The sequence below is a fragment of the Doryrhamphus excisus genome, linkage group LG6, assembly GCF_037039965.1.
Source record: "Doryrhamphus excisus strain RoL-2023G ecotype Guam linkage group LG6, RoL_Dexc_Guam_v1.1, whole genome shotgun sequence".
NCBI classification, from domain to species: Eukaryota; Metazoa; Chordata; class Actinopteri; order Syngnathiformes; family Syngnathidae; genus Doryrhamphus; species Doryrhamphus excisus.
In genome coordinates this window covers 17,263,391-17,285,177 of record NC_136362.1, presented here as the reverse complement: position 1 = coordinate 17,285,177, position 21,787 = coordinate 17,263,391, and the positions used below count along the sequence as shown (strand labels likewise).

The window sequence follows — 21,787 nt, the reverse complement described above, 5'->3', positions numbered from 1 at the left end:
CTCACAAAGTTGTTTTCAATATATTCACTTCTGAACTCAGAGTGACTTAACGACATACACAGTGCACACAAGGTTAGGCCAACAGTGCATCAAAAGTGCATCAAAAGTGCCAATCAATTCATGGCCAAAAAAAACACAAGTGATTCATACGTCTCTTAACAAGGATGCGTTCTTGGTCATGACAAAAGTCCAGACTTGATTGGTGGTTTCACAGTATCGGAAGATGGTGGCAGCCCTTCCAAAAGACCTTAAAGGGCTTCCTGTGTGGTCGATTCCTGGGTTTTTTCCTTCTCTGCATTGATTTTAGAGGCTCTGGCGAGAAGGTCCCGTATATCAGCCTCATCATTAAAAGTGTTGTCCTTGTATTCCTTATGAAGCCACTCTCTCAACTGTAAAAAGTCACAACAATCATTAAAAACAATATAAATTTAGTGAAAATCTAAGGATTTTAACAATATGTTGCAAGATGATCCAAAAAATATAGACCAAGGCTATCCAAATGGCTTATTTTTTAGTGGTCCTTAACTCTACAAATATAATTTTTAGAAAGAAAATGCAAAAAATGTACACAAACAGCAAAAATGGAAATATTGATGCTAAAGTTTTCCGCATGTGACAAAACTAAATACTCTATATCAGTGCTTCTCAAACAGAGTACGATACCCCTTGTGGGGGGTGCTGTGAGGTGTCGGGGGGTTTGCAGGTCCATAAATATTGATATATACATGCAGGTAAATAAATATTATAGGTTCGTATTAGAATTTCAAATCGGGAGAATGTAAAAACATTTCTGTCCCCTGGGGGGAGCATGACAGGCAATAACTGAGAATTACTCCTGTATATAGGCAGTGCAGTGGAACACAACTATGTTACCTTTACGTTGAACATCTCATCAAGTCCTAGTCTACTGTGTTATTATTATGAAAAAGCACTTGCTTTTCTCAACATAAAATATGAGAACCAAAAGGGTCATTTATATGAAACCCGTTGCACTTATGTCTCATTTTCGTTAAGCAGCAGGAACCAGTGACGCAACTACTGTTTAGTTACACAGCATTAAAATAATAAAAATAAAACACTTACATCACACTTAAATATTTTGACAAATGAAAAGGCTGTAATATATGTATATGCACTACCAGTAAAACTTTGGAGACACTTTCTAATTCAATAGCATGTGGAGGTGTGTTCAATCTTCTGGACTCTTAGTATATTATAAATATATTTTAACATCAAGTGTCATACAAGTGTAAAAAGAAGGTAACTAACTTCATCAAGTTGAGTTGCCTCAAACTCTTGCAGCTGGTGCTGGAAGCCTAGATTAGGACCAGCAGAGGGACGGACCACCCTCACAGCAGCCAGAGCTTCCTTCCAGCCCAGTCTCGTCACTGTCATAATGTAGGCCACCACCAGGGTGACGCTGCGGGACACACCAGCCAGACTGTACCAGAGAGAGGGATACACAAAGCGTAGGAGGACGCATGATGACAAAACAAATAGGAGTTGTTATAATGCATTAAAGCATTATTATCTGCTAATGAAGATGACATGAATATGCAACAGAACTGTCCCACAAAATATTGCACATACTCATACGACTTGATCACAGTCAGAGAGCGGTTAATACGTTTGTTTATCATGTAATCATGCAATATGGAAATATACAGTATTAGATGTACCGGTACTAGTCTTGTACAAATACATATAAATTATGAACGAAATGGATAAATGAACATTTATCATGACTTTTAACTTTACTGAAGATTGTTGCAATGAGTGGAGGGAAGAGGGCAGGGAACGGAAGAACCGCGGGGACGCTGTTTCACTCTAGCCGCTTATAAATGTAACTTCAAAGGGGATCTATGAGGCTTTACCCACTTTTCTGACCTATAAATGTTAAATATTCTCGTGTTAAACGATGCCAAGGTTGCAGATAACGAGGTTTGCACATTTGGATGTGAGCCCTGAAAGAAGTTAAGGATGGCTCTGAACGCTTGGTTTTGTAGAATTTTTTCCAACACCGACTCTTTGTGACCTCACAGCTTGTGGACAGTGAGCACAAGCTGTAGGCTCCACCCCCCACCAACCCACACACACTCCCATCCCGCCTCGCGCTGCACAGCTTTGAGCAAGGAGCATTTGCTTCTTCCAGGACATGTTTATTCATGTTTGAGGGCAAGCTAAATTGCTCAAAAAGTCAGGTATCAGGCAGAAGTGGTTGGGGTTGATGATTCCAGGCCGGCACAAAAAAAACGTTGGACTATCTGTCGGATAGCTTGACTATCCGCCAAACTGTTGCTTAAGTCCGATGGCTTCCCAACTTTCCTTGGTCATGTTGGAGAGTCAGAAGATGAAGCCGTAAGTAACAATTTATACATGTCCTAACTGTGTTTATTTTGTGTAAGCAAGTGGTTGTCTGTGTAACATTATGGAGTGTGCATACAATGAGCGGGGTGCAAATTGCAAGCTCACCAATTTCTGGAGTTGCCAATAGCCTTTTTCCACCACAGTCAGTGGTCTACCTGAGTTTTTTAAACACAGGTCCTCTCATAAAAAATGTGTAATGAACACATTTCCACTACCAATGCTGTGCCAAGATTGTCTGCACTTAGTAAATAATAATACCTGTGTTATCACTCTTTGAGTTCATACATGGTATGTCAGGGGTCTCCAGCATCATGAGCTATCAGTAGCTCCTAACTACTTTTCAAGAAGCTCTCCAAAGGGTTTATTAATTTATTCTCAACTCCTCCACCGACAGATAGTGGGGTTCAGCAGTAGGTGCAGATTCCGGAAGATCTAAAAAAAAAAAGCTATCTGCGCAGGTTATCGTGTGTAGCAGATCTATGGGAGTCCACAACTCCATACAAAGAGACGAAAAATGAGCATAATAGGTCCCCTTTTAGAGAGTGGATGGTTAGAGCTCTCTACTACAGCGGTGAATAAAAACACTAACATGCAGTGTGCTTGGATGCCTCATCAGCGCAGGGTACACAAAGGGTGCTTTCAGAAGTTATTCATTGTGCCTTCTATGAACAAATAAACCACACACAAAAAGGATGGTTTATGTAAAGTGTCTCAACTCTAAAGGGCTATCACCAAAAACATTTTCAGGTCAAAATGGCAAAGTATTTTATTGTTTCAGCCTTTCGTGCACACAGAAACAGCGTTCTGGGTGACCTGATTATTTCTTTTTCAACAGTTTTGCGTGTGACATGGTTCCATCATGGCTCTGGATGTTGAGGGACTGTCTTGGCTGACACGTCTCTTCAACATTGCATGGAAGTCGGGAACAGTACCTTTGGATTGGCAGACCGGGGTGGTGGTTCCCCTTTTCAAGAAGGGTGACCGGAGGATGTGTTCCAACTACAGGGGGATCACACTCCTCAGCCTCCCTGGGAAAGTCTATTCCAGGGTGCTGGAGAGAAGGGTACCACCGTTGGCCGAACCTCTGATACAGGAGGTCCAATGCGGTTTTCGTCCTGGTCGTGGAACACTGGACCAGCTCTACAGCCTCACGAGGGTGCTTGAGGGTGCATGGGAGTTTGCCCAACCAGTCTACATGTGCTTTGTGGACCTGGAAAAGGCATTCGACCGTGTCCCTCGTGGCGTCCTTTGGGGGGTGCTCCGGGAGTACGGGATTGGTGGCGCGTTACTACGTGCTATCCGGTACAAACGGGGCAGGAGTCTGGTTCGCATTGCCAGTAGTAAGTCGAGCCTGTTTCCGGTAAACGTTGGCCTCCGCCAAGGCTGCCCTTTGTCACCGATTCTGTTCACAATTTTCATGGACAGAATTTCTAGGCGCAGCCAAGGTGTTGAGGGAGTCCAGTTCGGGGGCCTTAGAATCTCATCTCTGCTATTTGCAGATGATGTGGTTCTTATGGCTTCTTCGGGCTGCGACCTTCAGCGTTTACTGGGACGGTTTGCATCTGAATGTGAAGCTTCTGGGATGAGACTCAGTACCGCCAAATCAGAGGCCATGGTTCTCAGTCGGAAAAGGGTGGAGTGCTCCCTCCGTGTTGGGAATGAGGTCCTGCCCCAGGTGGAGGAGTTTAAGTATCTCGGGGTCTTGTTCACGAGTGAGGGAAAGTGGGAGCGTGAGGTCGACAGACGGATCGGTGCAGCCTCGGCAGTAATGCGGTCGCTGTACCGGACCGTCGTGGTGAAAAGAGAGCTGAGCCGGAGGGCAAAGCTCTCAATTTACCGGTCGATCTATGTTCCCACCTCACCTATGGTCATGAGCTTTGGGTCATGACCGAAAGAATGAGATCGCGGATACAGGCGGCTGAAATGAGTTTCCTCCGTAGGGTAGCTGGACTCACCCTAAGAGATAGGGTGAGGAGCTCAGCCATCCGGGAGGGGCTCAGAGTAGAGCCGCTTCTCCTTCACATCGAGAGGAGTCAGTTGAGGTGGCTCGGGCATCTAGTCCGGATGCCTCCCGGACGCCTCCCTGGTGAGGTGTTCCGGGCATGCCCAGCCGGGAAAAGGCCCCGGGGCAGACCTAGGACACGCTGGAGGGACTATGTCTCACAGCTGGCCTGGGAACGCCTTGGTGTCCTCCCGGTGGAGCTGGAGGAGGTGGCCGGGAACCGGGAAGTCTGAGCTTCCCTTCTAAGACTTCTGCCCCCGCGACCCGGACCCGGATAAGCGAAGGAAAATGGATGGATGGATGGATCCATCTTCACGGCGCCACACGTCGAGTAGGTATGCCTTGTGTATTCAATCCTTTTCACTCAGGCCCTAAAGAACCACTATATTATTTTTCACAGGGTCTCCAACGCGTGGATGCTTTCCATGGACTAGTTTGTTAGGCAAATTAGTTGGCCGTACGCTAACCAAGACAGTTTCCGATAACCAAGGCATATTTTTGGCAATAATTGTAATCCAAAAACATATCCTACGAATACCAGGCTTGTAAATAACAGTCGCTCTCTAATTATACCCTGCTTCTAATTAATGTGCCGTTCTTTTTATAAATAAACATTTTCGTCCAGTGTTAATCAAAAGCAAGCATTGCTATTTTTGTAAAGGCAGACTTTTGTCCAACCTCTTGCAGCTAACAGATGGCCATCTCTCTCATTACCACATAAGCTCAATGCAGTCCACAAGTAGTTTCTGTGCTGTTCTGGGAAGTTCAAAAATAGGCTTTTGTTTATCATTTCAATCTTCACTATGCATCACTGGCACATCCTGAGTACTTAGTAGCTGCATTAAAAGAACAGCATTTATATTTGAACGCAGTGATAGGGGAAATGCAGTACAACAACAGAGTCTTTCTTTCTCTTACCAGTGAACCAGGCACCCTTCTCCTTTCAGTCGGGACTCATGCATGAACATGATACTTTGCTTAAAGTGCTGAGTCCTGTGGAGGATAAGAAGAAAATGCTTGTTAGCTTGTTGTCGCTTTATGATGCACTCTTGTGCAAATGTAATAATAATAATAATAATAAGAAAATTTAATGTTCCTTAATAGAAATTACTCAGCATGTCTGAACCCAAAAAAAAAAACTATATAATACCATAGTCTTTTACAGTACTGTATGTTGCAGTGGTTGCTTTGTATGTTTTGCACCTGACTTTTCAAACCCGGAAGAAGCAGGATGAGGGTGTAGTCAGATTTCACATTTCAAACACAGCTCTTTGACTCTGGAAGCAAATGGGGCAGTAAGGGGTGTGTGTAGAGCCATGACCACATGCATGGGTATGTGAAGTGGGTGCATATAAATAGCTTATGCTAAAGTGTGCAGAGACTGAAAGTCGAATAAAACACCTTTGTTGATGACTTTGCATGCATCATTAAATGCCAAATGCGAAAGTGAGCTTGTGGAGGCATATCCTTTACACGCTTGCGTGAAGAAACAGAACCTCACACCCACATTGCAGCACAGCACGCGGACATGAAGCAGTCCTCTGTCTTATCTTGTTCTGCTCCACGATTCTGTTACTTACAGGTTTTGTGTGGGCAGGTCCGCTGCTGAAATGCAGAGATAGGTCATCTCCTGTGGGGCACAGCCAGAGTTACCTGCTTAACGTAATTAGCAGAGCCTGAATTATGATCCAACAGATCATGCTAATGATCCACTGGCCTAAGCAACAGTCGCCACCTACATGAAAACCCACACAGGCACACACAAGCTATGACAACCATTTTTTGTCAAAAGAATCAGATTTTGTCCAATGTCTCTGATAGATAAACTCCCTGAAGAACCTGACAAGCTGGTATGTGCACTCGGGTCATGCATGCAGTGTGTAGAATAGAGGACTCTGCCTAAATAACAACCTTACCTGGAGGATGGGTGCCGCACTGTCATGAATGGACAGGATGTGGGTGATGTTGTTCCTGGCTAACTGTTCTCGGTCCCTCGCATCTGGCATAAACAAAAAGCACACTGTAAACCAAAGATACACTGGAAGAATAAACCTTACTGCCATACCTCTGAAATTCCCCAAATATAAGTAAGGCAGGACCTGTAGGGTGACAAGAGACACTGAAGGCATCATTGTTGTGGTTGGGGCTACAGCAGCTGAGTGGACAGCTGCCAAATAGCAGATAACTTACTACTTAGATAACCGTTCCATTAAAAAAAAAAACACCACGTTACCACCTTAAAAAAGCTGACGAATGATATCTTAAGTATTCAACCCAAAAATATTGTGCTAACAGAACAACATTATTAGTTCATTAACTTACCTTATTGATTCCATTGCCCATGTCGACAGAGAAAGGGGAACAAACACAATAGGACACAAATTCGCGCGTGGAAAAATGATTATTGACGCTTGACGGAGTCCCAAAATTCAACCGAGTTATGTTCGATATTCGCCGTGTGTGTGAAGTGAGCAAGTCGACCAAGAATGTGGCGGTTCTGCTGGCGGTGCATTGTGGGAGTTGTAGTGTTGAACAAGACTACTTCCCGATTCATTCCGTTTATTCGCATTGCTTTATTTGAGCTTTTTTTTTTTACACACAAGTACTATACCCAGATACATTTGCATCATATCCTTCATTGAATTGACAACTTTAAAAAGGAAATAAATAAAGTAATTGCCTTACAGTACTTCAAGAGCACCGGCTTCGAGACGTACAGTACAGATAAGACCAGCCTTAAAAGTAACTTTATTTCCTTGTACTGTTTTAGTAACTTTTGTACCTATATTTTACTTGTGCTTGAGTCAACTTTCAGCAGCGTAACCCTTTTATGTATTGCTAACCGTACACAAGATTCTGTCAGGTATTATTATTAAATATTACATATTAGAAATACTTGTATACATATATTCTATCCCTCGTACCTTTTCTTTCAGTGCATCATGCCACAAAAGTGTCGTGAAATGTGTCATAATTATACGTGAAATACCCAATACCTGTTTATTAGCATTGGGTATAACACTAAAGGGAGACATTATAATATTGTATGTCAAATCAAACCCGGAGGAACACAGACCCAGATTGAGGAAGTGAAAAGAGGAACCAGTGCTCTGTGAAACCCTGCTAGTTTTCGAACGTTTTTGCGTTTCAAAGTCCATGAAGTAGATGATAAGCAAACATAAAAACGTATACGGTCTTTACCTGGTCTAATATGAAAAAAACTATCTAACAATTGAAAAAATGTATGAGAAATACCGTTACATGCAGACGTATCATTATCTTCCGGCTCTGTTATCGACTTGTAGGACTGTCTGTAGTTTCTCTTTTTTTCTCTACCTTGAAACGTCATTTCAGCAAATCCAGTAACTGGCTGTGAAACAAAAAGCATCCCACAGAAGTTTTGACTAGCCTCTCCGGTAAGTTTTTAAAAATACGTTCCATTGTTTATGAGCAAATGTGGTTTTATAAACCTGACGGAAGTTAGCTAACAACGATGTTAGCATTGACTCTTACAGTAGCAACAACTGTTGCGCGTCAATGGCGGTCTGCTACTCGCCTTTCCGACCTACTTTGTTAATAATTCTGTATTTATCTACTTTAAGGTGTGTTGTTTTACGGTGGAACCCCAGGGGATGGCCGCGCCGCCGTCTTCGCTCCAGTTGAGAGCGAGCGATGTGATCCGAAAAGAGCACCTGGACGACGGAGGTTTCGGAGAGGTTTACCTGTGTTACCACGTCACCCTGGGACATGTAGTCATGAAGACCATGTATACTGGTCCTCCGCGAAATGAGTATGTTTTTTTTGTTTCTACTGGTTGGGTAAATCCCCCTACAGGACTCATGTACCATTCAGGGTGTACGAGTCTCTAGACGTCCACATACATGTAATACAATAGCCATTTTAACGGTGTTTAGTGTCGGTGATTAGGGAATAATGTTATGTGGCTTCCCGGAAACCCCCTTAACCAGTTTATCCATTATATTGCACACATTCAACAATCAAGAAGTGGTCAAATTTGTGAATTAAAGTGTCTTGAAAGTGAAACTTTATATGACTATGGCACCATGTCACATGACCATGACTTTGATTCCAGTAACACTGACAATAGTACACTTTTCCATCTATAACAACAGTCCAGACTCTCTTGCATTTCCGTAAACCTCTGGCAACTATCAGGAGTATAACTTTTGTAGAACTAAAAATATCAATATAAAAAAACCTTGTCAAAGATCCTCAATATCACATGAGAGCTTTACTGTTTTTAGTCAAATTCTAGTCAAAGATCCTCTGTATATTTTTGCAGAAAAAATATTAGTCAATGATGGCCACTTTTTTTGTAAACAGGGAGAGCAAAAGGTCCTTGCTGGAGGAAGGGAGCATCATGGCGAGCCTGAACCATGAACGGGTGGTCAGGTTGCTGGGTGTCATCATGGAGGACCGAGACTGCTCTCTCGTCATGGAGCTGATGCCCAGGGGCAACTTGTTGGCCATGCTGGAGAAGGTCAGTACATCCATTTGCTTTTCCCATAGGAAATGATGGAAAGTGAATTCTTCTGTTCCAGGTGATGTTTAAAGTACCATTTTAACATGTGCATAAATGTCATGTAAGTGTAAAGACAATGTAAACCACTGTGTAGGTACAGCGTTAATGTCAACAGGCAGCATAAGGATACCACAAAAGATGTAACTCTAGCCAAATTGGCGTAAATTGGAAGCAGGCAAACATCAGAGAGACTGGTATGTAATGAAACCCCATTACATGTAAAAACCTTTTTTTAACTTAATAATGCTTTGGAGTGCATGAGAAAGTGAACATTTTTGACAATATGGAAATTCGTTAGCAAGCATACTACTCAACTCAGCAGCAACAGAACCAATGTTATAATTGTGTTAGTAAACTACAGACCTTATTTGTGTTTTGTTCATTAATTTAGTATTAATTGAACACAAACAGTTGAAATTTAACTCCAAATTGTCTGACTTGTAGTTTCCTCTGTAGTTTAAAAGCCTTTTGTATGCTGTATATGAAGTTGTAATGCATCCTTTTCCCTATTTAGGTTATTGTGCCCGTATCAATCAAAGGGAGAATTATCTTGGAGATTTTGGAAGGGTTGGTGTACCTCACCGACAGAAAAGTCATACACAAGGACATCAAGCCAGAAAACATTTTAATTGACAAAGATTTTCACATAAAGGTATTTTGAATTCACATTCAGGTGTTAGAATTCAGTATGTAGTGAGATAATCACAACGTGTTTTTGTATTTTTTAGATTGCGGACCTTGGCCTTGCAACCTGCAAGACATGGAGTAAACTCTCCAAGGAGCAATCTTACAAGAAGAGTCGAATGGGCTTGTCAAGCAGTGCCAGGGCTGCGGGCACGCTAAGCTACATGGCTCCCGAGCACCTAGAGAGCATCCACGCCATCTCCACAGAGAAGTCGGACGTCTACAGCTTTGCTATTGTGGTTTGGGTCATCGTCACAGGCCAAGAACCGTATGCGAGTGAGTTGGCATAGATTACAAGGACCGATATTTTCAAATCGCACATAACATTGTAGCTGAAATTGAACAGTCACAGGAGCTTCAGTGACAGTGGTTGACTTCTTTTTACACTTGATTGACAAGACTGCCAAGTGAAATGCGAGGCACGCACCTGAATCACAAATCACTGCTGTCATTAAAATAAATTAGTGTTTTATTGTTGTTTAAAACCAATGACTGATGTGTTTATGTGAAGATGCCAGGAATGAAGATCAAATCAGCCAGTGCGTCCGCAATGGCGACCGCCCGGCATTGGACCTTATTCCTGCCAACACACCTACAGAGATCATTCAGCTCATGAAGCGATGCTGGATTCACAACCCGCTGCAAAGACCTACATTTCAAGGTATGAAGCTACAAAAAAAAAACATACATATAAACCTGGATGTTCATCGTTATTGATCTGTTGCTGCTCAGATTTAGATTTCAGCTAATAAGGACTCAAAACATTCTTTCCTTACAGAGGGCTATGACTTTTTTCATGTTTTCTTCATGGCAAAGCTTCAACCTCACGTGGAGAAAGATTTAATTCATCTACGGGTAAGTAAAAGTATATTTCGCACACATCTGAATCAACTAAGACCGTTAAATAAAGCGAGTCCGTTTCGATGCAGGCTATATATGAAGGCCCAGATGAACTTGTGGACAAGATGAAGTCTTTGTCAATGGCTGACGGATTGTTTTCAACAGGTAAGCATCAGTGGTCAAGTGATTTCACATTAAATGTTACTTTTTCTATAAATAAAGGAACAGTCTTTACATTTAAATGTACATACCAACTGTAACAAAATAGATTAACTCCAGCCTGTTCATTCCTGTTGAGAAAAATGAGCAACATAAAAAAAAACACTCCAAAATATCACTTTCCACTGATATGTGCATATTATTGCATTTTTCTAGCTCTCTTCCTGTTCACTTCCTGTTTTAAAGTCTCCAAAAGCTTGTTTAGTCTGCAAATCAGTTGCTCCCTCTGCTGGTTGCAGCCAAGTAGTGAACAGCAGAACCCACATTGTAAATCAGGGGTCTCAAACACGTGGCCCGCAGACCAAATGTGGCCCGCAGGACACTAGTTTGAGACCCCCGCCTTGATATGAAAGTTTAATGTTAGTGCGGCCCGCGCAAGTTTGATATGGATGCTGTATGGTATCATGTACCCAGAAAAAATTATTACGTTTGATTAATGTTCATGTTAAAGGTTAAATAACTGTTAATAGTTATCCTCCCTATCCGTGTGGAAGTGGTAAGTTTTTGGCTATTTAAGTTTAAAGGAAATAACTTGAAGGCTACCGTTTAGGTTGCTAGCTCTCTAGTTTGCGAGTTAGCATGTGTCTCAAGACCCTGCAGTTGCGCAATATGTTGTAAATAAAAAGAGTATAAATGTGACTATAGTCGTGTTTTGTCATGTCTACAGGGCTCTAATAATGCTTTGTTTATTTTAATCTGAAAAAGATAATTTGTCTACCCACCAACTATATGTGGTTTCTTAAGTTTTTATTATTATTATTATTATTATTATTATATTTATTTATTTATTACTGATTGATTGATTTTCTTTATTCTTGATTTGTTTATTTATTTTTCATCTTATTTTGTGCAGAAAAAAAATATATATATTTGAGAACAGTGGAATGTTTTATCAGAGCTTTTATTGTAGAAAATCGGAACCAAAGCACTGAAAAAGTTTGTATATTTTTCTGTTTGTATATTTTTCTTTTTTTTTTTCCGAAAACCTGATGCAGCTCAGACCCTAGCTCCAGTGGCCCCCGGGTAAATTGAGTTTGAGACCCCTGTTGTAAATGATCATAGTTCCAAATATGATTTAATCATGCCTTTCCCTACACCAGTGGTTCTGTTATTTTCTGTCCCCTAAGATCAAAATGGGGCACAAGATCAAAAATAATTCATCCAATATCTTCTCAACCTACAGATTGTCCAGCATTTTTGGAGAGCACAGACAGAAGTGAATCTGGGCCGGTTGAAACAAGTATTGAGGACATTCATGGTATACCATCTGAGCCCAATGTGGATTCTTGCATTGAGACTGATGCCGAGGCGGCTAGAGGCTCCTCCTTGGAGAACAAACTGCAACAGGAGTTAGACTACCACAAGTATGGCAGCTACAACTGTGGCAACCAGCCAGACTCTGTCAACAGCCAGCAACAACCCAACTCCGATAATCTCCTACATCATATGGTCCGCCAGCCGGAACAAAACACACCTTTTGTGTCCTCTGTCCATTCCTGGACAAAAGCGGAACCTGTGCAACCAAGCAGCCAGGACGATGCCTGGTATCATCCCGCTCGTCTCAATGAGTCGATGACCGCGTACGTGCCGAGGCCATCCCCCTTGCCGATATCTGCCAGCATCCCTTCTCTACCACAGTATAATCAGCAACATCCAGATTCCCACTATACACGACAACAGTCTTGGCCTGCTTCCTCATTGACGCAAACTACGTCCCTGGACTTGACTTCTGGATACTCCAACAACATTAAGGGCGGCATCGCACAAGATTCAGGTACATAAACTAGCATTCCATAAGATTCATAATCTTAAGAAAACACTAATGGCTGCCTTATCTTGTAGGACCTCTTTACATTTGCAATGCCAGGGGGATCCAGATCGGCAACTTCAACAGCCTCAATATTCTCAACCATGATTCCCTTCAAGGTGTTACATCTCTTCCTGGGAACATGTGGACAAGTTCACAGCTCAAAGAAGGAATCCAGAAATATGGTAAAACTTGTCTTTAATTTTAATGTCTAAGGCACGCTCATATGTGCGTTCATGTCAGTCTACAAAAGTCTCTTCACTAAATGTGTAGTCGTCACGTTCTTGAAAAAGATTATCTACTGTTGAAAAAGTCACAAAGTTTGCAAGACTGATCCCTCTTGCTGCATTGTCTTATTCTCCGTCAGAACAGCTGTGTTATAATGTGTTTGAGGGAGGGCGAACAGATCGTTCCAAATTTACAGTGAACATCTTTTCACTTCCGATCCAATCCCGGTACCTTAATTTGGATTATCTACTGATACAAATATGATAACAGAGTTCTATTTGCTTTAATATTAATATTATATATTATATATTATATATTATAATATCAGCAAATGTAAGCTTGAATATTATCAGATAATACAGCTGTCCATACACAGCTATGTTACCTGATACTCTTTTGGCTACATTCTCAACAACAAGCTGACAACATTAAGCACAGGTCCGTATGTGAATTACATTGGTATTGGAACCCAATACAGATACTGGATCCGTCCAATGTCCATTCAATCTTTATCTATGCTGCTTATCCTCACTTGCCAATTTCCGGGCACATTTTGACCATTCATACACATTCATACCCTAATAAAGATTCACTCACACAATACTATAGTATTGTGTAATGAAGTGATAGTTGAAATACGCCTAAGCCAAAATACTGTATGGCAGTGTGAGTGCAGGTCAGAGGGGTACAGAGGTGGTCCAGTGTGAGGACACCCATAGACTCTTTGCAGGTCCTTAAGAGTAAAGCAAATGTTTAATATTTACATTGTTTTTATGGCAATGGTAATAGTTTTATTTCATTTGAACATGCATCAGATTACAATTGAATGCATCCCATAATCAGTTCACAGTTCCACATGTCCAAAAGGAGTAGGAAGAAGCAAAGCTTATTAAATCCTACCCCTCCATCTGGTACTTTTACAATCAGTAACTGTTACATTTGTTCACTTCCTGCTTTCTAGTTTAATAGTTTTTTGGTTTTTTTTTGTCATGTACCGAAGTACGAGGTGATATATATATTAAGCACATCATGACTGGTTCAAGACTCTTCATCCTTGTATTTAGCAAACAACTGCTTGTATTGTTTCTTGAATTGGCTCATCATTGTTTGAGTTATGTACTTTGAAGATGTTATCAAGACTATTTTACAATCCACAATCAAGAGTCCAACACGGTATGGCAAACATCTTGTGACAACTAGCATTAGATACGGTACATAACCAATGACTGTTAAGAATACTTAGTTGCATTTACTTGTTGTAATACTTGCTGTGTTTTCATGTAGAGGACCACCCCGTGACAGTAGAGCACTTGGATGTGCTGAAGAAAAACATTGGCGCCAAGTGGAAGTGTTACGCACGCCGCCTGGGTTTGAGCGATGTGGAAATAGAGACCATTGAACACGACTTCTTCCTGGACGGCCTGCCTGAGATGGTGCATCAGACGCTGCACCACTGGAAAATGAAGGAAGGGAGTATTGGCTGCACAGTTGGGAAGCTTTGTCGCGCTCTCGAAGGCGTCATTGATGTTCACGTCATTCAGAAAATACTCATCATATGTGGTTACAATTCCTAGATTCAATGGAACTCTCTTCTCTTTCAATGAAGATTTGCCAAAGTCTCTTTTTAAAAACTGCTTTTCGGAAATATAAAGTTTGTCATATTCAACATCAAGTCTTGTTTGCAGCCGTGCGGAAAATGTATCAAATGGGTCAACGTCAAAACTAAAAATAGAAATGTAATCAGTTAAACCCATTCAAATTTACATGTGAAAATGTAACATTGCGTCGTAAAACTGCACATATGTATGTAGAAGAAATCCTGGTCAGAACTTACAGGAAAAAAATAATTCTATTTCAATAAGAGTTGTGTGTATATGTCCCAATTTCCGTTTTTCCACGAACTGCAAAATTCAAACCTTTCATTCTCCCTAAGAAAAGTCTGAGCTGCTTCCAACCTTTCTGCCCATCTTTGGTATTTTTTATTTGGTCCTTGTGAAGGAGCTGCCAATGCCCCACCTACACACTGTCATGTTTTCTATTTGTGTATATACTTTTTTTCTGTTATTCATACATCAAACATTCTGGTTAGTACTTTAGTCATATTAGTCATTATTACATTTGTTTGCCATTTAAGTTTTAAGTTTAATTGCCACTTTAGTTAGTTTTTTCATATAGAAGTCATTGGTTTTGTTTCTCCTTTCTTTGAGGTGATTGGTTGCGGCACGAGCATGGAGGCGTGCCCATGTGAGTGCAAGCCAGATGCACAGCATCACCTGGATTGGACTCTCCCAAGTGTCACCTGGAGGAGGGGGGGTTAACTGGGTAGTTTCTTGGTAAAAGGTAGTCACATGGAACATTCATTCATTCATTTTCTACCACTTATCCTCACAAGGGTCGCAGGGGGAGCATATCCTGGAGCCTATCCCAGCTGTCTTCAGGCGAGAGGCGGGGTACACCCTGGACTGGTCGCCAGCCAATCACAGGGCACAACATAGACAACCATTCACGCTCACATTCAATTAACCTAGCATGTTTTTGGAATGTGGGAGGAAACCGGAGTACCCGGAGAAAACCCACACATGCACGGGGAGAACATGGCCGAGGGTGGAATTGAACCGTGGTCTCCTACCTGTGAGGTCTGCGCGCTAACCACTAGACCGCCGTATCGCCCTAAATGGAACATGGTTAAAATATACACAGAAATTAAAACTGAAATGTAGTAATATTGAAATGCTTTTGTAACCTAAAGGGTGTTGAAAATGTAAATATGGTACCTTTTATAGAAATTGCCTCACCCTCTCATTGGGGATTTATGGTTGGATTTAGGGGGCAGGCCTGTTGTGTGTGCTGGGGGAAATACTGCTGGACTGTCTGGTAGAATAAACCTGAAGAGCTCTCAACCTCCTGGTCTGGTGTACTTTTCAGAGGCTATGGCTATCCTGGGCTGGTAAGAGGCCATTTTCCCCCAACTAAAATCTTACAGTCCTGCTGAGTTTTATAATCACATTGCTTTTTTAAATTAAAATTTTAAATGAAAGTTTGATGTGAAATAAAATTTTACTGGAGTCCACAGGTATCTTTTAGTATATCTCAATCCCACAGATGTGGTGTTCCCCAGGGTTTAGTTTTCAGTACCTTGTAATTCTCAATCTACATGCTAATATTCAACTGGGATATTAGTATTATAAGGGAAGATGTCCAATGAAATTGTGTGAAATGCAACTTTTCGCCAACTAATGTAGCACAAAAATGAGTTCTGCTAAATCTGATGATATGATATGCAGATTGTTTTTAAAACACTGCCACTGCCATATGACTAATCAATAAAGTCCATATACTGTATGTACATTTTAGCACTCATCTGTTGGCAAACTACACCGACAATGGCTTACTGTGTGTTGAATACTGTACATAACAGTAAACATTATCATGAAAGAACACTGCTGAGAATGCTTGATAAAGCCAATAAGAGCTTTAATAATAAAAAATAAAACTATGATTGCAAGATTAACAGTAAATTGATAATCCCAAGGTTGATAATTATCGTTTGACAGATTAACTTGCAACAATAAACAGCTCAAATACATTTGTGTCTTCTATAGTACGTGGTACATAGATGCAGTACAGTATACACATCTGATGCTGATGTTGATACTGGAAATAGCTGAATAATTTTATGCTGGTTCTTCATGACTACTTCAACAGGTTCCTGTTGCCACATGAACTCAACAACTACGGTGAAGACCTCGGTGACAATGCCTTAAATTGCTGTGTGTGTGTGTTTGTGTGTGAGAGTATGGACTAAAAGTTGGTCTAAAAGGCTGACTTAAATGTAGGTGAGGAAGGGAATGTCAACCCTGGATGTCCAAGAGAAGCACCAGTAAAGACCTGCCGAGCTCCCATGGTGCAACTTATTGACCGAAGGCCTGACTTTACCAACTTCAGGATGTCATATTAACTCACTAGCAAGATCTCAGTGTATAGACTGGTCATATATCTCATCTCGTTTCATATTATCTACATACTGTATTGTATATAACTCTGGGAAAAACTGTTGATTTTGTTAATACTTGGGTTGTTTATATTGTATATTTTTCTATATTGTGTATTTTGTGCTGCTTAACTGATTCTGTACTCTTGCTGCTGTGCAATGCAAATTTCCCCACTGAGGGACGAATAAAGGCATATCTTATCTTATGTGTTTCACCGATGTCGGGGGGTGCACAGGTCAATCACCACATACACAAACATGCAGAGCGGACTCTGACTCCACAGTGGCTACACTAAAAGTATACACTGTATTCAATATTTACTGTAAGTTAAAAGCTTAAGGAGCTTAGTATACATTCCTGAACAATATTGTACGCATTGGTATTCTGTATATATTAGTATATATATATATACATCAACCTGCGTAATAAGTTTTGGTAAACAGAGACTGAAGAGAAAATTCAAGGCCAAGCCACTTTTTGTTTGCCTGGAACCATCTGTAAATCAATATGAAGACTATCCACAGTCGTTTTTGCACACATTTGGCACAGCAGAGACCTCCTTTGAAGCTTTTCTTTGTCTTTTTTGAGAATGTCCCTTTCCTTCAATGATTGTCCGTCAGCTACGGGTTTAGTGGCACCGTGCACTTGAGGACAGAGCGTGGAGCAGTCAAATGCATCCTTGTGACCTCGACACACGACCACAGGAGGCTGAGTTGAGCAGTCAGGCGAGAATAATCGGTCTGTCTGTTCTGGTGCTAAGCGGAGTCTCACCCTGATTTTCACCCAGCAGCAGCAGCACGTTCCTTTGTTCCAGGTGCAGAGGCGGTTCTTCAGAGTTCCCAGGTCCTTGCATATTATCTTGCGGAAATTGGGTCTCAGTGTGAGGTAGACGATCGGGTTGTAGATGGTGGATGACTTTGCGAACATGGCCGGCATGGCGAATGCCAGAGGAGGGATGTTATCGATGTTTCCAAATGCAGCCCACATAGACATGAGAGCGTATGGACTCCAGGCAATGAAGAAACCGATGCAGACGGCGATGCTTAGCTTCCGGGACACACAGCACAGGAGAGAGGAGTAGTTGATGTTGTTAAAACTGAAAATTCTTGTTGTGGTTCCCCTTCAGCTCCGGTTCAAATGGGTTCCGGAGCCGGAACAGAACATCCGGCATTTAGGTGCCTTTTCATACAATCAGGCAAATATGGGATATTGCTGTACCTTTGTGTATCTGGTGTGATGTAGATGTGGAATTGAGTACCCTGTTACGTCATCCCTGCCTTCATCTTTTACACCTTATATGCCTTTCATACAGTGAAAAGGACCCAGTATTTTTAAGACGTGTAGCAAAGCTTTTTTAAACATTTTTTTGCTGTCGTCCATGAATGAAACATCAATATTTTCATTTTGTACTGACACTCCATAGGAAGAGGAATACATCTTCTTCTCATGAATTTATCAGCACAAGAAGCCGTCTGACCTCATCTATTACGTCACTGGTTCTTGTCTCTACACTGTAAAAAGTAATCCAGAGTATCTGCTGACACCACTCGATTTAATACATAAATGCAATGTAAAAAATGTAATTAATTCATTCATTCATTCATTTTCTACCGCTTTTCCTCACAAGGGTTGCGGGGGGTGCTGGAGCCTATCCCAGCTGTAATTGATTTAGATAAACTTTCTAAGTTGCTAACTTTATTTTTCAAGTTATGTTCAAATAATAATGTTGGCTATTACATGAACTTAATTTAGCATGTCATATACACTTTTTTTATTGTTGGTAAGCTTAAAACAAAATTCAACTTGCCATAACTTAATAAAATTAGCTTGGTAACATAATTTTTCTCAACATTAACTTTAATTTTAAGTTCCATCTCCTACAAGACAAGACAGTGCAGGAGGCTGAAGCAACTGAAGCAACATTTCATGGTGAGTAAAATGTATTTCTAATTGTTCTACTGAAGTGATGAGTGTAAATTAGTCACAGTAGACTTCCATTGAGATAAGTCAGTTTAGCTTGTTTATCCATGTGACTGCTAGCTTCTATAGCACCGTTACCACATGTTATATGTTGTATATTCTTCCCGAGCTAGTTTAGCCGTGTAACTGCTACCTACAGCAGCTGTTACCCAAGTGCCACAGCCACGTTTTTTCTGAAAAAGTATATATTTTGTTCATTCACGTGTGTAGCTGTGCTCTTTTTTTCTAAATATATTTAAACGTATATATATATATATATATATATATATAAAGTTACTGCTACTTAAAAAGCTGTGTGCATTGTTATTATAATTAAGTAGACAACAAATTAAACTACTTTGAATGAAATGACTTTCATTCATTCATTCATTTTCTACTGCTTTTCCTCACGAGGGTCACGGGGGTGCTGGAGCCTATCCCAGCTGTCTTCGGGCGAGAGGCGGGGTACACCCTGGACTGGTCGCCAGCCAATCACAGGGCACATATAGACAAACAACCATTCACACTCACATTCATACCTATGGACAATTTGGAGTTGCCAATTAGCCTAGCATGTTTTTGGAATGTGGGAGGAAACCGGAGTACCCGGAGAAAACCCACGCATGCACGGGGAGAACATGCAAACTCCACACAGAGATGCCCGAGGGTGGAATTGAACCCTGGTCTCCTAGCTGTGAGGTCTGCGCGCTAACCACTCACCGCCGTGCCGCATCAGTTGACTCAACATATTTTTTTGAGTTACGAACTATTATACTATTATACTAATTATTCAGTAATTACTTAAAATAAGCTTTGAGTGAAGAGGAAAAGCCAATTCGTGCAATGCAATTTCAAATTAAGTTGTCATAACTAAGAAAGCCTAATAGAAACTGTTGCGTTGATTTTTTTTTGTTGAGGCTAAACATTTATTTTTTGAGTGTAAGAAGGCACGTTCACATCACATCACCTGACCTGATTGTTTGGTCACACAGGGAGACTTTTACCTTACTTTTACCTTGATAATGATGACCTGGATGCTGCTCATGTGCTTCCGCCTGGAGGCGTGCTGATTCATGGTCTTGTGCGATGCGTGCACTGTGGCCAGAATCCCCGTGTAGGACGCCAGGATGACGCAGAATGGGAGAATGTAGCAGAAGAAGAAAAGCACCACCGTGTAGGAGCGTGCTGTCGGGAGCTGATTGGATCGGCGCCAGTCAATACAGCAAGCCGTGCCATAGGGTTCGGGGCCGTATTCTCCCCAGTGGACCAGCGGGCAGCAAGCAAACAAGAGTGCGAAGAACCAAGCAAAGGCGATGAGAAGGCAACCGTGAATTCTGTTGAATCTGTTTCCTGTGATTGGATTCAAATAGCATAGCAGAGATGACAATAGAACAATTAATGATAAATTACGTACATTTGTACATTTTTAGGCATTCCCTAATGGTGGTGCTCAAACTGGTTTGGAAAACTTGCTAGCGCAGCATGCAGTGATACGTTGAGCCTCACCTGATCAGGAAATGTGCAGATCAGTTATTTTTACCTAAGAAAATGTTTCTTTAAAAAACAATTGGGCAGAAAAATACATTTTGAATCCAGTTCAATGGATTTGTCATCATGACTAGTTCAGAACTCCTGTTTCCACATTAGATGAATAATGCTGCACAAAAAAACATTATATTTAGTTTTTTTAGGCTGCCAACTAGCTGAAATTAAAACAATTTGGACGTCAAGAAGCATCACTAAAGGAAGGGATTGTGTTCATCCCTCTATTTCTAAAGAAGCACTCAGCCCACTAGGTGGTGTGATATCCTGTTTAGCTGTAAAGCTCCATCCATCCATATTCCTCCACTTATCCAGGGTTGGGATAAGCAGCCTAAAGAGGAAAAAGCCCAGTCTTTCCTACCCCCATCGGATACCGAGGCGTTCCCAGGCCAGTTGACAGACTGTCCAATGGGTCCTGGGTCTTCACTGAGTCCCCCCACCTGTCCAGCTCCGAACTTGGGGAGACAGAGCCTTCTCCATCGCTGCCCCCCACCCTCTGGAACTCTTTGACCCATTCACTCCGTGCTTGCCCTCACCTTCCCACCTTCAAAAAACAACTAAAAACCCACCTCTTTAAATCTGTTTTTAATGTCTAACTTTTTATACCTGACTGCTGTGCCCCGCTTTTACTCTTGTTTTAGCTGTGTAGTAACGAATGAATGTTGTATTTTAATGTATCTTTTACTCTGTTTACTTGCTTTTATTCAACTCCATTCTTCTGTAAAGTGTCTGAGTATTTTGAAAACCGCTATACAAATAAAATGTATTATTATGATTATTATTATTATCTTGTCCTGTCAGTCACTACCAAAGCTCATGACTATAGGTGAGGTTAGAAACGTAGCTCAACGGGTAAATTGAGAGCTTTGCCTTTAGGCACATTGTTAAGCTAAGCCATTTAATAGGGTTGTTACAAAAAGTATAAATGTAAATATACTTCATTTACAGACGTTGTACTTTGTGGTATATTGTTAGAGATACTTTAAGGGTGAATAGTGAGTTGGACCAATTGCAAGACAGCCATTCTTGAGATTAGTTTTTGTATTTCTGTAGTGTGCCAAGCCTTGGACAGTGAGGTTGATTACATATTAATGATGCTTCACATCTACTAAATTAAAGCCTTCCGTGCCTCCAGCTGGGAAAATAGCATTACTCGGGGTCAAACAGAAGGCCCCCATTGCACAGCATTAACCAACATCACAAGTCATCGAGTGCACCTGGCGGACTCGGTAGAGGGATTAGGAATAAATCAACAAATCATCCCACTTAGAGGACGCAGCGGTTAATCTTTCAGTGGCCTTTTTGAAGATTTACCATAGTGGGGATAACACACTTTGACGAAGCACACAACGCTGAGCAGGGTGAGGGTTGTCAGGCTGCAGATGCCGAACAGCATGCCACAGAAGGCGTAGACGGAGCACACCGTCCTTCCATACAGCCACCTGTGTGGGAGGGCCAGGTTATGGGAAAGACCAAAAAAAGAAAAACAAACAGAGGCTTCAATTAGGTGAGAAGAATCAGTATTACTCACACAACAGAAGATATTAGAAAATATTTAACAATACAATACAATACAATACAGACTACTAATGTAATGTAATGTA

At 41.3% G+C, this 21,787-nt stretch overlaps 3 protein-coding genes across 7 annotated transcripts in view; 1 reads left to right on the top strand and 2 right to left on the bottom strand.

Moving 5' to 3' along the window:
* Window positions 1–240: 240 nt before the first annotated feature.
* dusp22b (dual specificity phosphatase 22b) lies at window positions 241–8,242 on the bottom strand. 3 transcript variants are annotated; one of them, XM_078791562.1, is made up of 7 exons: window positions 7,625–8,242; window positions 6,435–6,488; window positions 6,286–6,368; window positions 5,950–5,999; window positions 5,288–5,362; window positions 1,270–1,441; window positions 241–389 (listed from the first exon to the last, which is right to left on the bottom strand). In XM_078791562.1, the coding sequence occupies exons 1-7, from the start codon at window positions 7,755–7,757 to the stop codon at window positions 249–251; spliced, it is 708 nt and encodes a 235-aa protein (XP_078647688.1). In that variant the 5' UTR covers window positions 7,758–8,242; the 3' UTR covers window positions 241–248. The 3 variants fall into 3 exon arrangements, with proteins under 3 accessions (XP_078647688.1, XP_057922250.2, XP_057922249.2); XM_058066267.2 differs by having other exon boundaries at window positions 6,435–6,468; window positions 7,625–8,224; XM_058066266.2 differs by lacking the exon at window positions 7,625–8,242 and adding an exon at window positions 6,692–7,548 and having other exon boundaries at window positions 6,435–6,468.
* Window positions 7,469–16,884, top strand: ripk1l (receptor (TNFRSF)-interacting serine-threonine kinase 1, like). 3 transcript variants are annotated; one of them, XR_013627550.1, is made up of 12 exons: window positions 7,469–7,785; window positions 7,972–8,159; window positions 8,714–8,870; window positions 9,427–9,564; window positions 9,641–9,872; window positions 10,108–10,257; window positions 10,375–10,451; window positions 10,526–10,601; window positions 11,839–12,429; window positions 12,498–12,647; window positions 13,975–15,030; window positions 16,396–16,884. XR_013627550.1 is itself a non-coding variant. In XM_058066240.2 (11 exons), the coding sequence occupies exons 2-11, from the start codon at window positions 8,002–8,004 to the stop codon at window positions 14,262–14,264; spliced, it is 2,019 nt and encodes a 672-aa protein (XP_057922223.2). In that variant the 5' UTR covers window positions 7,469–7,785; window positions 7,972–8,001; the 3' UTR covers window positions 14,265–15,091. The 3 variants fall into 3 exon arrangements, 2 of the variants coding, with proteins under 2 accessions (XP_057922223.2, XP_057922224.2); XM_058066240.2 differs by lacking the exon at window positions 16,396–16,884 and having other exon boundaries at window positions 13,975–15,091; XM_058066241.2 differs by lacking the exons at window positions 7,469–7,785; window positions 16,396–16,884 and having other exon boundaries at window positions 7,886–8,159; window positions 13,975–15,091.
* opn7a (opsin 7, group member a) overlaps window positions 15,435–21,787 on the bottom strand; it is a 16,001-nt gene continuing 9,648 nt past the window's right edge. The window contains exons 4-6 of the mRNA XM_058066254.2: window positions 21,498–21,625; window positions 19,657–19,991; window positions 15,435–17,729 (exon numbers count right to left, since the gene is read on the bottom strand). Coding sequence (XP_057922237.2) covers window positions 17,142–17,729; window positions 19,657–19,991; window positions 21,498–21,625 — 1,051 coding nt within the window. The 3' untranslated portion in view covers window positions 15,435–17,141. The remainder of the gene's footprint in view (window positions 17,730–19,656; window positions 19,992–21,497; window positions 21,626–21,787) is intronic.